This window comes from Mauremys mutica, chromosome 1 (genome assembly GCF_020497125.1).
Source record: "Mauremys mutica isolate MM-2020 ecotype Southern chromosome 1, ASM2049712v1, whole genome shotgun sequence".
NCBI lineage: Eukaryota > Metazoa > Chordata > Testudines > Geoemydidae > Mauremys > Mauremys mutica.
The window spans coordinates 323,965,993-323,980,835 of NC_059072.1; the positions used below are offsets into that span (position 1 = coordinate 323,965,993).

The 14,843-nt window shown below is 43.3% G+C and overlaps 1 protein-coding gene across 1 annotated transcript in view; it reads left to right on the forward strand.

Annotated features, from left to right (window-relative positions):
- Window positions 1-14,843, forward strand: part of ZDHHC20 (zinc finger DHHC-type palmitoyltransferase 20) — a 74,824-nt gene that overhangs the window by 32,419 nt on the left and 27,562 nt on the right. Inside the window, exons 3-4 of the mRNA XM_045017636.1 lie at window positions 8,612-8,706; window positions 13,965-14,085. Of these exons, the coding sequence (XP_044873571.1) occupies window positions 8,612-8,706; window positions 13,965-14,085 (216 nt within the window). The remainder of the gene's footprint in view (window positions 1-8,611; window positions 8,707-13,964; window positions 14,086-14,843) is intronic.

Consider the following 14,843-nt stretch of genomic DNA (forward strand, 5'->3'; position numbering starts at 1 on the left):
TGATCTATCTCTTGTTTGATATTTTCTCCCCTAATTTGCCTTATTTTTAAACATGTGAATTGTTTTGAATCTGATATACAACCACATGAAAACCAGTAGACCCTAAGCCTATACACATGCAAGGCTCTAACGATAACCACATGAGGAAATCTAGAGTGGTGTGGTGTCATGAGTGTCTCTGGGTGTGCATGTCTAATCCAGTTTCCCAAAGTTGCTTACTCTATCTGAAGATTATCGCAAGAGTTTAAGAAAACCCTTTTTATTAATTATGTACAAACTAGGCCTCTGTTCCCCCACATGTTTTGATTCTGTAAGACAGGTTGTTAGAAAACATACTAAATGTAAGTGGTAAGTGCATTTTTATTTTGTTTGGTGCAGTGGGAATTCTGTAGGGTTTTCTGTAGAGTTCTTTCTGTCAGTCTTGAACCTCTCGTCAGTGAAACCCTTTCTTCATCTGAAGAAGATTTCATATAGATCCCTCAAAAGCCTCAGCACTACTGAGTGATGCAAGACCTTCTCTTCTTCTAAGCACTCAGCTACTCCCTGTGCAGTATTGCCAGCACCTGTTTAATTAATGAACAAAGTCTGAGTAGGGGCCCTGAATACATTCCCCTTCCACTTGTCAGTTCAGTGTCACTAGACCACTTAGTCTGCCAACTTACATTTGTTCAGTGAAGACAGCAGAAGTAACTCTTCCAATCCCTTTAGTTGACTGCAGTTAAAATGCTGTTAAATTTACAGATTTTTCTTAACACGTCAAACAAAGTTAGACTTTATGGTTATGATCTCCAATTATGTTAGAACTGTGAAATGACTTTCCCTGCTAGTTGGTGCTGGGGTTATTTTATTCTTTCCTTTCCTTCATCTGGTTTGTACTTATAAGAAAATAAACAGATCTTAATAGGAAACCAGCTAATGCATATTTATACTTGGAGCCAGCACAAGGATCTTTGAAGGGTTGCCCTCAATGAGTCCTGCTACTACTGCCTTTGCAGGTTGGGTGGAGTCTAGACGGGAAGCTGCTGAATCTGGTGTCTTCCACGCAGGGCCATTGCAACCATTTAGGCGACCTAGGCGGTCGCCTAGGGCACTAGAATTTGGGGGGCGGCATTTTCTTCGGCAGCGACCGCGGCGGCCAGATCTTTGTCCGCCCCGGTCACCGCCGGCATTTAGGCGGAGGGAGCTGGGGCAGGGGAGCACGGGGAGGGCTGCTTGCAGCAAGTAAGGGGGGGTGGTGGCACGCAGGGGAACTCCCCGCCCCAGCTCACCCCTGCCCCCCCGCCTCCTCTCTGAGCACGCTATGGCTGCTTCACTTCTCCCGCCTCCCAGGCTTGTGGCGCCTAAGCTGATTGGCGCCGCAAGCCGGGGAGGCGGGAGAAGTGAAGCAGCGACGGCGTGCTCGGTGTGGAGGTGGAGCAGGGGTGACTGGGGCAGGGGGGACGCTTCAGGGCGGAGGGGGGGAGCTGCCGCGGGGGGGGCGCCTCAGGGCGGGGGCTCGGGGACGGGGAAGGGCACAAGGTAGAAGTTTCGCCTAGGGCGCGAAACATCCTTGCACCGGCCCTGCTTCCACCCCACCCCACCCCACCCCATCTTTACCCTAAGAGGCACCTGCATGCAGAATCCCTTTCCCAACGGCAGCAGTAACGACAGCACGTGAGGCAGGATAGAGAGGCAGGGGCCTGTTCAGCATAGGGCCAACCTCCAAAGGACAGGACCCTGATCCCAGGGACTTCCTCTGCATGGCATACAGTAGCAGCTGGACCCATCTGGGCAGGACACTCAAAAGGCTCCTGTTCCCCTTGAAGTGTATAGCTGTAGAGGGCTGACATTCAGCTTCCCGTGCTGTATGACATAGAAATCATAGAATTGTAGGGCTGGAAAGGAGCTTGAGGTAATCTAGCTCAGCCCCCTGCACTGAGAAAGGATTAAGTATACCTAGACCATCCTTGACAGCTGCTTGTCTAGCCTGTCCTTAAAAACCTCCCAGTGATGGGGATTCCACAACCTCCCTAGGTAACCTGTACCAGTGCTTACCTATCCTTATACACCTCTACCCCGATATAACACGAATTCGGATATAACGCGGTAAAGCAGTGCTCTGGGGGGGCGGGGCTGCGCACTCCGGCGGATCAAAGCAAGTTCGATATAACGTGGTTTCACCTATAACGTGGTAAGATTTTTTGGCTCCCGAGGACAGCGTTATATCGGGGTAGAGGTGTAGTTAAAACATTTTTCCTAATATCTAACCTAAATCTCCCTTGCTGCAGATTAAGGCCATTACTTCTTGTCATACCTTCAGTGGATATGGAGAACAATTGACCACCGTCCTCTTTATAACAACCCTTAACATATTTGAAGACTCTTATCAGGTCCTGTTTCCTCTCCCCCAACTCCCCGCCCACTCCCCCCAAGTCTTCTCTGGAATAAACAAGTCCAGTTCTTTCAACCTTTTCTCATAAATCAGGTTTTCTAAACCTGTTACCGCTTTTTGTTGCTCTCCTTTGGAGACTCTGCAATTTGTCTGTATCTTTCTTAAAGTGTGGTGCCAAAAACTGGACACACTACTCCAGCTGAGACCTCACCAGTGCCGAATAGAGTGGAACAGTTACCTCCCATGTCTTACACAAGACATGCCTGTTAATACAGCCCAGAATGATGTTTGCCTTTTTATATAACAGCACCGCACTGCTGACTCATGTTCAGTTTGTGAGTCCCTGTACCCTCTCACTCCGATCCTTCGTTGCTGCCTAGCCAGTTATTCTCCATTTTGTGTTTGTGCATTTGATTTTTCCTTTTTAGGTGTACTACTTTGCACTGGTCTTTATTGAATTTCATCTTGTTGGTTTTAGATGTTCTCCCATTTATAAAGACCATTTTGAATTCTAATCCTGTCGTCCAAAATGCTTGTAACCCCTCCCAGCTTGGTGTCATCTGCAGAGTTCTCTATCTTCCTGATTTCATCACTTTTGCAAGAAGTCTAGACAGTTTTCTCTTTCTGCTAAGTATTGCTAGCACGGCCACAAATTTCTGCCCTCATTGCCACTAACTACTGTCTGTGCTACCATCTGTAGTTGCTTATTTGCATTGCAGTAGCACCTAGCCCCAGTAAGGGCTTAGGGGGAGGGGAGTGTGTGTGTGTGTGTGTGTGCGCGCGCGCGCGCTAGAGAGGCCTCCAACCCTCAAAGAACTTGCATTTTAAGTGTAATCTTCTGTGTTTTAGTTAACTCCCTACTGCTAAGACAGTTTATTTGTGCCCTGCCCTCGTGCATCCATCACTTCCTCTTTCTGGTTCTAACTATTCCACTCTTCTCACCCCCTTGCACTGATTTACCCAGCCACCTCCATTGTAATCTTAAATTTACCTTTGTCCTCCTTCCCCAACCCACCTTATTGTTTTTATCATGCCTCCTATTATGTCTAAACTTAGACATGAAGCTTTTTAGAGAAGATCCCATCTTCTTTGTTCTGTATAGTGCTAGTTCCCTGGAACATTTCATAAAGAAATAAGCATTCATGTCACATGGTGGCAGTTTTTAGGACTCTGTATACGAATATAAAGTTATTTTTGCTGACTGCTATGTCACTTGAGTCCCACTAGCTCTATTCCATGAATGTTAAAATCATTCTAATCTCCCTCTAAAGCTATGTCTACACTACACAGCTTTTAGCGACAGGGCTGTGCCACTACAGCCGTACCGTTAAAAGGCGCTCAGTGTAGCCGCTGTTTGTCGGTAGGAGAGCGCTCCTACCGACAAAGCACTGTTCACACCGGTGCTTTTCCTTGACAAAACTTTTGTCTTTCCGGGGGGGGGGGGAGGGGATTGTTTTGTTTTTAACAACTCTGAACGACAAAAGTTTTGTCATTCATCTACCAGTGTAGACAAAGCCTAAGGCAGGGGAGATAGGGGCAGGGGCAGAAGTGCCCTATTAGGAAAAACCCTAGGAACAGCCAAGTGCATGAAGAAGTTTAGGTTAAGGTTCATGTTGTGCACAACAACATACCCTCTTTCCCCCTTTAGGAGTTAAGTGTGGCCCTATCCAGTGTGTGTGTGTGTGTGTGTGCATTGTTTGGAGCAGATGGAAGTGCCACAAGCTTACTGTCTACTTTATGCCATCCTTAAAACATTAAATATAGCTTCTTTAAATGTTTATTTCTATATCAGCATAGCAAAGTAGATCAAGCTTCCCCCTTCTTGGAAGGGAAGATAACATAAATGGTTGATGTTATTTCCTCATTTTAAGAGGTTTGCTGCCTGACGCCACACAGCTGTTTAATCTCAAAAGTAGGTGGGAGCAGCTGTTCATAGTGGCTAGTTTTAAGACTCTTACATAGTAAGGTATGAATATAGTAAATGGAATGCTTGTGGGGGTGACAATTTCAGGATTTCGGTGACATCGACATGCCTGCTAATTAGTGTTCCATTATCTTCCAACGCTGTTTAGTTTGGAAATGTGCCTCTTGGGAAATTGAATAGGATTTAGGCTGGTGAAGAGCAATGAAGCCAGGAGGAAGGAGATAGTTATTTGGCTGCAGTTTTGCTGCTGTTAACTTTACTTCAGCCTCATTTCATCTGATGGAGAAGGGAATTCAATGGGAGCTGACAAGCTGGACCACTCCTTGGTTTCTCTGTCTCTTAGCTTAATTTGAGTTAAAGTAGTTCATGTATCTTCTTAGACAGAAGTGTACTTGGTGCTCAAAACCAGTTAGAGGATATCTTGCCTTGAGGCTGCTTGAGTCACAGCAGCTTGATGATTCAGCACTTTGATTTCTTTGACTAGATAAATATGCTGGAACAACTTAGGCTACAGTCTTGTGTTAGCTTAGTTGCTTTGCTCATATAGGTCCTTAAGGTAGGTCTTTATCCTTTTGGAGTCGGTCTGCATCATACCAACAGTCAGTGGTTCCTGTTTACTTCTGGTAGGAGGCGTAGATCATGTGGTGCATTGGAGAAGCATTGTTAACTGTCCCCAGGTCCACACATCAAGTATGTTGCTCGCCTGATTTCTAATGGCTTCTTCAATTCCTAGGTACAGATTTAGCAGGAAGGAAGGAAGGTTCAGTCATTTTTCTTCCATTATCCAGTAAGGGTGTCTGACTAATCAGTTTGCATTGTGTAAGCTCTACGTTCATCTTTAGGTATTCTTACATCATCAGTGACGTTACCTGTATAGATCTCCATTCTTAAAACATATGACATGCAGACCTAGGAACTGTTAAAGTTAGCCTAGCAAGAAGCTGAATGTATCAGTGCATTCTCCTTATGGTATAAACATGTCAGCAATTTAAAGAGAGACCCCTCTTTTCCTGTTTCCTTATATTCTCAGCTCCCACCTCGGGTCAGATCCTGGAATTGCCTCACTCTAATCCAGTGGTCTCCAAAGTTTTTATGTCATGCCCCCCCTTACCCATAATGGACTCTGTCTGTGCCCCGCTGGGGGCGGAGTGGGGCTGGGTGGTGCCCCGTCCCTGCCCCCCCGTGGGGGCTGGCTATGCTGCACACTCCTCCCGAACATTCCTCCGTCCCACAGTTTTGGGACCACTGCTCTTATCTTACTGCTGTTAGCTGTGTTACTTTAGTGTTATTCATTGGTATTGCATTGAAAATAGCACGGTATTAAATTTGGCATCTAATCAGTGGCCAATTATTTTCAACTTCCACAAGATGCCACACATCAGCATACAATGAGTTCTGCCTTCATCTCTCTAGAGCAGTGGTTGCCAACCTTTTTATGCCCAAGACCACTTTGAATTTAAGGGCAACCCAGGCTCTGCCCCGCCCCTTCTGCAAAGCCCCGCCACTCTCACTCCATTCCCCCCTCTCTCCATCACTCGCTCTCCCTGACCCTCACTCACTTTTACTGGGCTCGGGTAGGGGTTTGGGGTTTGGGCTGGGGATGGGTTTGCAGTGTGGGAGGGGGCTCTGGACTGAGCCTAGAGAAGGGGGTTGGGGTGCAAGCCCTGGGAGGGAATTTGGGTGCAGGAGGCGGCTCTGGGCTGCAGCAGAGTGTTGGGGTACAGGAGCGGGTATAGAGTGCTGGCTCTGGGAGGGCTGGGCCAGGGGATTGGGGTGCAGAAAGGGGTACAGGGTGCTGTCTCTGGGAGGGGGGGCAGGGCTGGGGCATGGGGTTCGGGGTGTAGGAGAGGATTCAGGGTGCTGGCTCTGGGAGGGGGCTCAGGGCTAGGGATTGGGGTGTGGCCTCCCGCCAAGCAGCGCTTAACTTCCAGTCGGTGGTGTAGCATGGCTGCTGCTAAGGCAGGCTCCCTGCCTACCCTGGCCCCACGCTGCTCCCAGAAGGGGCCAACGTGCCCCTGGGGGCAGGGGGCAGCATGTGGCTCCACATGCTGCCCCTCTCTGCAAGCACCACCCCCGCAGCTCCCATTGGCCACAGTTCCCCGTTCCTGGCCAATGAGAGCTGCGGGGATGGTGCTTGCAGGCAGGAGCAGCATATAGAGGGAGACCCCTGGCCATGGGGCATGCTGGCTGCTTCCAGGAGCAGTGTGGGACTGGGGTAGGCAAGGAGCCTGTGTTAGTGGCAGCCCCGCTGCGCTGCCGGAGATTGCGATCAACTGGGAGATTCTCCTAGGATCGACCTGTCGGTCGCAGTCGACCGGTTGATGACCACTGATCTAGATAGATCTTCACAAAATGTTACAGAGAAGTAGAAACTGGTCAAACTAGTCTTGGATATCATGACTTTGTTCAGCCCTGGCCACCAGCATTAACCCAAGCACCATAAATTGTGGTGCTATATTCATCATGTCATTTTAAGCACTTGCTCAATCTCCTGTGATGTCTTCAAATCACCCAATGGATTCTCTCTTTCCAGCGCCATGAATCCAGTTATAAACCTCTGATATAATTCCTACCAAGAATGGCTGTGGTCTAGATGTGTGTCTGCTTCATACTACAGATCAGTGGCCAACTGCTTCTTGGTTTCCTTCCCCTCCTCCCAAAATGCTAGAGATGATAGCTGCCATTAAATGATTTTGAAATTAACACCAGAGAACAAATCTCTCATCTTTTGACACAAGGGTCCTGCTTCTGTTTTTGCACATGAGATTATATCCAACTCTTTCAGGAACCTGACCACAAGTTGTCTGCAGTGCTGATGCTTCCCTTTAGTCCAGAAGAGAGCCTAGAAATACTTTATTTTGCAACCCTAAGGAGAAGTTGGGTCATCCAGTTCTCATGAGTCTCCCAGACACTGTTAACTAATCATAAACATATCATAACGTATCTTGAAATTAGCTACACCTTTTCCTTAGGTCAGCACCATTAAAAGAAATTGAGTCCATTGTGTGTTAAAGGCCAGCAGATCCTACTTTCCACTATGGCTGTGACAGTGGGGAAGGGATAGCTCAGTGGTTTGAGCATTGGCCTGTTAAACTCAGGGTTGTGAGTTCAATCCTTGAGGGGGCTACTTAGGGATCTGAGGCAAAAATTGGTCCTGGTAGTGAAGGCAGGGGGCTGGACTCGATGACGTTTCAAGGTCCCTTCCAGTTCTAGGAGATGGGTATATCTCCTATTATTATTTATTTATTATAGTGCTGAGTCTACATTTTAGTTACAAATATTCCTTTTTATTTGGCAGGTAGAGGCAGAGAAGGCACCAAGAGTTATACAGACAAAAAATAATCAGAAAGGCAGAAGTTCTCATTATCACAAATGTTCATACAGAAATAAGAAGTTACATCAAGAATTCCCATTATCTAGTCCCTAGCCCTTTATTATAAGTGTAAAGAATAGCTTTTCCAAGATGGAATCAAAGTGGGAGCCTAGTATATTAAAAATTACAGCAAAATCCAAATGCGATTTAATGTTTACCTTGTTTGAATTACAGTACAGGTACATTTACATTTTAATATTATTTACAACCCCTTTTCAACACCTAGTAGTAATAAAATATAGTTATAATATTGGCATGTAACTTTTTTTAATGCAATGCTTAGACTTTATAAGATATATATTGCATAACCCAAATTTTACATTAACTTGAGTGTTTTCAGCATCTGGTATCATTTACTTCATTTGCTAACAATATATTATACTGTACATGGACTGAATTTAGTAATCGAACCAATTGGAATATACTGTTGCCTGTCTGTCAAGATAATTTAAATGTATACTTCCAGCTTTTTTATTTTGCTATTTCAGACATCAGACACTTTATTTTAGTTTTACTGTGGGTGGGTACGTGGGAATGAAGGTGTGTTTCTAAAGTTGTGGGTTGCTGCTGTCATGATGACACTCATTCAGTTGTGTAAAAAAAAAAAAAAAAAAAAAAAAGTGGGAGTGTAAGTGGGGAAATTGCTTCATGACCAAGATTTTGATCATCATTATTTTAGTAGCCAATTAAATGAATCATTTCTGAAGATGAAGTAGCACTCATCATATCTGGTGGGCTATCAAGTGGATTTAGACAACTTCTTTATAGGGCTAAGCCCACTCAGATGTGCTAATTATCCAGTGGGTTTAAGTGCAATTTATCTTACTGGCTTGCAGAAGAGAAATAACTTATCTATACCCAAAACCATTGCATTTTTATGTTATAATTCTAGGTCTTTTCAGCTATATACACTGAAATCTTATTATATTTATTTTTATTGCAGTTGTCTACCTTGTGGTTTTTCATCTGTCATTTGTCATGTTTGTATGGTCCTATTGGAAGACGATTTTTACATCTCCTGCTTCCCCCTCTGATGAGGTAAATTTAATGATGGAAAAATGCCAACACTACTTATACCATTGAACTCTTTTCAGCAGTGATACTTGTTTTAAAGTACAATGTAATTCATCTTCTCTGTTCCCATTAGCTGAAATAAATAGCATGCTGCCATATCGTGAATGTAAATAATTAAATTACTTTGAAGATCATCATAACCTAATGACATTTTTTCAGATTGAATGCTTGTTTCTAAGTGGTCACAAATTTGACATTCAGGTGTATATGTTCAAGTAATAAGGTATGTGAGTATATATGACACCACAATGTTTTGCTAAGAAATAACTTCAGTTTGGTATTTAGAATAAATAAAATATAAGTAGGCTTGAAAGGATTCATTTTTATGGGTAAATGTTGGTAAACGTTGATTTCACCATACACACACAATCTGACTAAAAATATTTCTATCAATTAATCAAAATTGACAGGAAAAGGAAGAAAAATGCTGCTTGAGAACGTGAGATTGATTGAATGATATTTACTTTGTGTATTTTGACACGCGACATTGACAATTTGGTTATAAAACTTTAACTTTTTGAATCCCAGTGCCTGTACGATGGGGTATACAAACCCCATACTGGGCCCGAAGGGGTTAAAAGGCTATACTAGGCCCAGGCAACCCCATCCCTATAGGCCTATTGAGCATGTGCAATGTGGAGGAGTGGGTTAAGAGGAGCTCAGAAGCCCAGGCAAAGGGTTGATGGGTTGCAGGACAGAAAAATCCTTCTCCGGAAAGCCAGACAGAAGGTGGATCCTTGAGAGGGGCCCACAGAGCGGGTAAGGCCCCCCGGCAGTGCCTTCTCCAACCACCACCCACTTGGAGAACAAGCAGGTTTTGCAAGGCCCGGCTCATTTGGACTTTGTGAAGCTGTTGACTGTTTGAACTAGCGGGGCCATGCCCCAAAGTGAAGGAGCACTAGCCCAGGGCAGCAGGCTTGGGCTCTCTACAGGGAAGAACCTGCCAATGTTACTTCCCAAAGGGCTCTGGGCTGGGACCCGCTGGAGAGGGAGGGGCCAGGTCCCCCTACTGTGGCCCACTTAAAAGAAAAGGCCCAGATGGAGGGGGAAGGCCCCAACACTCTTGACCTGGGGTCAGGAACCAGGCACCGGTATCCACTCCCCCAATAAAGAGACAAGGGATTGTATGTTAGATGCACTAACCAGTAGGCCACCCACCAAGCTCCCAACCTCTCTATCAGTGTATCGTTAATTACTGTCTGATGCCGCCCCTAATTTCCCACAACTGTGAAAATTAAAATTGATTAAAAAAAATGCTTAAAACCAATATTTTTGTGCAACTGTGAAAATTTACATCAACAAAAATCGAAAAATGCTTAAAAATAAACCAATATTATCTGTCAAAATTATTAAAAAAAAAAATCTGCCAAAACTAAATATAAGTTAAGACACAACAAGCTCAGTGACTCAGTCTGTATGTATTTTCATTACACACCCTTATTTGAACTCTTTCAGTGACATTTCTTTGGATAAGGATAGGTTACAATAAATATGTGTAACTTTAAGAGGACTGTAATGCTCAGTGATAAGTCTGTTTAGAAGCTCAAGGCGTGGTGAGCACTGTTAAATCAATATAGAAAGAAATCTCTAAACACTGACATTAAAAAGTGCTAGCTTTATTGACAGAGGTAATTATAATATAATCATCTCTCCAAGGAATCTATTAGGTGAATTAACCTATAACCTGATGGCTTTTATTTTTTTCCCGTAAGTCAATTGATCTATAGGCTTAATATCAAAACTACGATTAAAGTTGTCCCTCTATTTCCTGTAACTTTAAAACTGGCTAAACAGAAATTTTTTTATTCTATTTTTGGCAGGGATGACTCTCTCAAAGCCAGCATTTAGCCTGAAGCAAATTTGTACAGGTGAAAACATACTTGCAATGGAAAAGCAGACACTGTAGTTCTATAATATGTATCTATAAAGTGTCACAGAAGTTTACAGTAGAGTAGGAGAGGAAGCTGAAGAGAGAGTTCTGCTGGTTAGCTGAGCAAAGGAAGTAGTATTGAATATTTTAAGTTGTAAATTCACTGCGGAGGCTGGCCTTCAAATCATATGACTGGTTCAATTGGAGCCTGTTCTGTATGATAATGACAAAACACTTGGCAGATCAAACAGTTATCTCAACCAGTTAGTTGCTCCATGATTTGTAGAGCCACATGAACTTGAGCATCAGTGTATTTTATAATTATTTTGGTGCTTGCCTGGTTACTTCTGTCTGCCAACATCTATTTATAACTCGCTGTAATAAAAGCTGCAGCAAGGCTTCAACTTTCAGTGAGTAGCAGAGAGTTAAAAAGAGTGCAGCCATTTTAAGTGTTGATAAAATCAGGTCTGAATTGGAAAATTTCTACATATGCGCTTATCCAAAAGCCATGTTCCTCCTTTGAGCACTCTTCTCCCACAGTGTGTGTCTGTCATCTTCATTCAGGCACCAGGGAAGAATATAGTGTTGTCTCTAAACTGTTCTCACTTAATTTTTTCCAATTGTTTTAAAACATAGATGTTCCACGTAATCTTATTATTTTAAATACCCATTCTTGTAAAATGAATGGCATCCTGTGATTTTACTAATGTACTAAAAAAGATTTCACACCTGTTATTGTGCAAGTGTAATCCCTGCACATTTTATAATAAGGAAGAACAATCAACATTATTTGAGATCCCAGAAAGAGAGGAAGGAAACAAAGGGGCTCTTTGTTACTGTTTACATTAAGAGCTGCTGGAACTTTGTCACAATTGTTGATGTTTTGTTGATCTGTAACTTTCATCCCTTTTGAATATTTGCATCTGTTGCCCAACGAGTGGGTAGACTTGTGACCCCATTAATATTCAATAGACATAATTATGTAAACATAACTTTTTTGGGAAATTGAACATTTGTTAGCCAATTTGTTATGGTTACAGGACAACTTGAGAAAAAAAAATTTAAACCACACGATTTTAGAGATTTAGGGTTTTGTCTAGGCATTAGTTGGATGGCTTGTTTAGCTGTGTCTGTTAATTAGTGTTTTAAGGCTAGTTTTACTCTCTTAGGCCTGGGCTACACTAGCAGAGGGGTTCGAACTAAGATACGCAACTTCAGCTACATTATTCGCATAGCTGAAGTTGAAGTATCTTAGTTCGACTTACCTGGCCATCCTTATGGCGATGAGTCGACTGCCGTGGTGCCCCCGTTGACTCCGCTTACTCCTCCTGCCAAGGGGGAGTATGGGCGTCGATTAGCGGATCAATTTATCGCGTCTCGATCCCCGATACATTGAACACTACCCGCTGATCCGGCGGGTAGTATAGACGTACCCTTAGTTAATTGCCCACTTCTCTGGCCCGGGGTTGAAGACACCAAGCAGACTCCACCTAGCAGCAGTCTCCGCTTGACAAGGCCTCCTGAGAGGCAGCAGCAAATGTGTACTGCGGTACTCCTCGTACTTATACAGTGTTGCCAACTCTCACAATATTTGCTATTTTATTTAAAGTCCTATCTCCTGTAGGCAAATAATTATGTGAAAATCTGCCTTTATTTTTTAAAAAGGGACGTTTCTAGCCCTTGTGGTTGTGGAGAAAAGCTTTTAAACATGACCCAAGTGCACCCTGATGCCTCAAAATATTGAAGGCAAATAAAAAGAATACAGGATATATTTATTCTTTTTTAAATTCATGATTTGAAGCCAATTTCATAATTTTTGGAAACTGATGTGTTATGACTTTTAAAAAATTGGAGCTGGCAATACTGCATACAGCAGTGGAATCTTGCCTGACTACTGAGAGATGTGGGTTGAATCTTCAGCCTTCTGGATTTAGGAAGTAACATGGGGAGGCAACAGCAGTCTCTCCTACTCTTCCTGTAGTAGTAGAGGTACCATTTCTTCACTTCTTCTTCTTTACTCCCTCCCCAACCACTTAGACTCTGGTGAATTCCAAAGGAAGGGGATGTTACAGGGCCCAAGGAAAACCCGCATGAACTAATCAAGAAGTACAACATGGTTAAAATGATACACTCTTAATCCGGTTTGCATCTTTTCCTCACTGGAGTGGGCGTGGAGACACTGAGTAGTGCATATAGAAAGGAAAGGGCACCTTCAGGGATTCCTGCTGGGAGCTCAGAGTTTAAAAGATTTCACCCTGTTCAGAACCTAGAGCTCCTTAGGGAAGCAATAAGTTCTGTGCCAAGGTCTCTGGCAGAGAAGCTTGTAACTGCCTTGGGCCTCATGGATGTGCGAGGGGATGAAGCTTATAATTTTAGTGAGTACTAATTTCTGGGTGTCACAGGAATGTACAAGCTCTCCAGGTTATTCTGGCAAAGCTTCTAACTGGTGAGCCTTAAGTATGGTTCTTCTCATGTCTTATAGAAGTTGGTAACCCTCCCCCCAAGAACTATCTTTGTGGCTTCACTGACATTACTAGCTCTGCCAATATAGCTAATGGAGCTTGAGACCATTGCTGATGGTTTCATTAAAGTTACCAGCTGTATCCCTTCAGCTGGTGAGGTGTGACTGAAAAGTTACTTATTTTCCACTTCAAGAAAGCTTTCCCTGTTCCTGCTCTGTCTGCAAGCCCACCAGAGATACGGAGTGGCAGACATAGAGCCTGACTCTTCTCCCTGTGGCAAGAATGGTTAGATTATAGAATATCAGGGTTGGAAGGGACCTCAGGAGGTCATCTAGTCCAACCCCCTGCTCAAAGCAGGACCAATCCCCAGACAGATTTTTGTCCCAGATCCCTAAATGGCCTCCTCAAGGATTGAACTTACAACCCTGGGTTTAGCAGGCCAGTGCTCAGACCACTGAGCTATCCCTCCCCCCTCTGTTATTACAGAGCCCTCTGAACTCATGGGATCCCCAAGCACCTCTGGGACAGGGTTTAGACCCATGGTTTCAAGGGAAGTTTCCACCTTCATAAAATGCCACTGAGTACAAGTCTTCATCTTGTAATCTTGTATGGCAAAGGGAAATCTAGTGGCAGGAACTAGGACAAAGACAGTTCCTTTAAATTTAGCATGTTAAAGTTTAGTTACAAAGGATCAATCGTGTAATTTCAGAATGTGTGGGGGGAAATTCTTGCTGTACCTCCTATCATTTACTACTTTTTCTCCTCTGTTTGGTAAGATGATAGGCAGATATTGCTGCTTCTTTAGGGGTAAAGAATTCAAACCATTCTCTCTTAACATAAACCTTGATTGTCCATGCAGTTAAAAACTATTCTTCTGCCCCCTCTTGCAGTTCTGCTTATCAAAATCTGATAAAGAACAATATGAAAGAGAAGAGAGACCAGAATCCCAGCAGGACATTTTGAGAAGAGCTGCTAAAGACTTGCCTATCTATACCACAACAGCATCAAGGGGTGAGGCATGCAGACAAGTCCAGTTGTCCAAAAGCTCATAGTCCAATTCATGAGATTTATTTTGATGTTGCTATGTGAACTGTCTGCTAAATAATTTCTGCAAAAGGCCATGACTTCATATTTCCCCATGAGATGCCAGAGTTCTTTTTTGTCTGTGGATCTCTACAAGCAGCCAGTAAATAGAACAGTTTTCTCAAAAAAGAGCCTGTTTTGCAAAACAAATTCAGCATGAAAATATTTATCTTGCGCTCTGCTTATAATAATCTTACATAGACTGAAAGAACAGAGTTGGAAGGCTGAGTTTTTTATATTCATTTCTATTTAATCCCAATTATTGCTTTGATCCTCTAAGTATGAACATGTAAGGCTTGAATTTACTTCCACTACAGTTTCAGAATTGAGGCTATGGAAGCTAAAATGCCAGTAAATTCTTCTTCCAATATCAGCTATAACTCTCAGGACAGAGCTGTTTAATCATTATGTTTATGATGCTTCAGCTATTTCTGTCTTTACCTTCACTATTTTAAAGTAATACTATTGCAATTTCCCTGAAAATATCATGAGAGACTGTTAAATGACTTTCTCTGATGCCTAAATACAATATAGCTAGATTTCTGTAACTGCATTACTACTCTAAAACTAGTGGTGTTATTGATTACTCCCAAGACCTATGGTCTTTTTTTAATAGAAGTTACAAATGTTATACCATTTAATAGGCAGTGTGGTTGTAGCCATGTCAGTCCCAGGATATTAGAGAG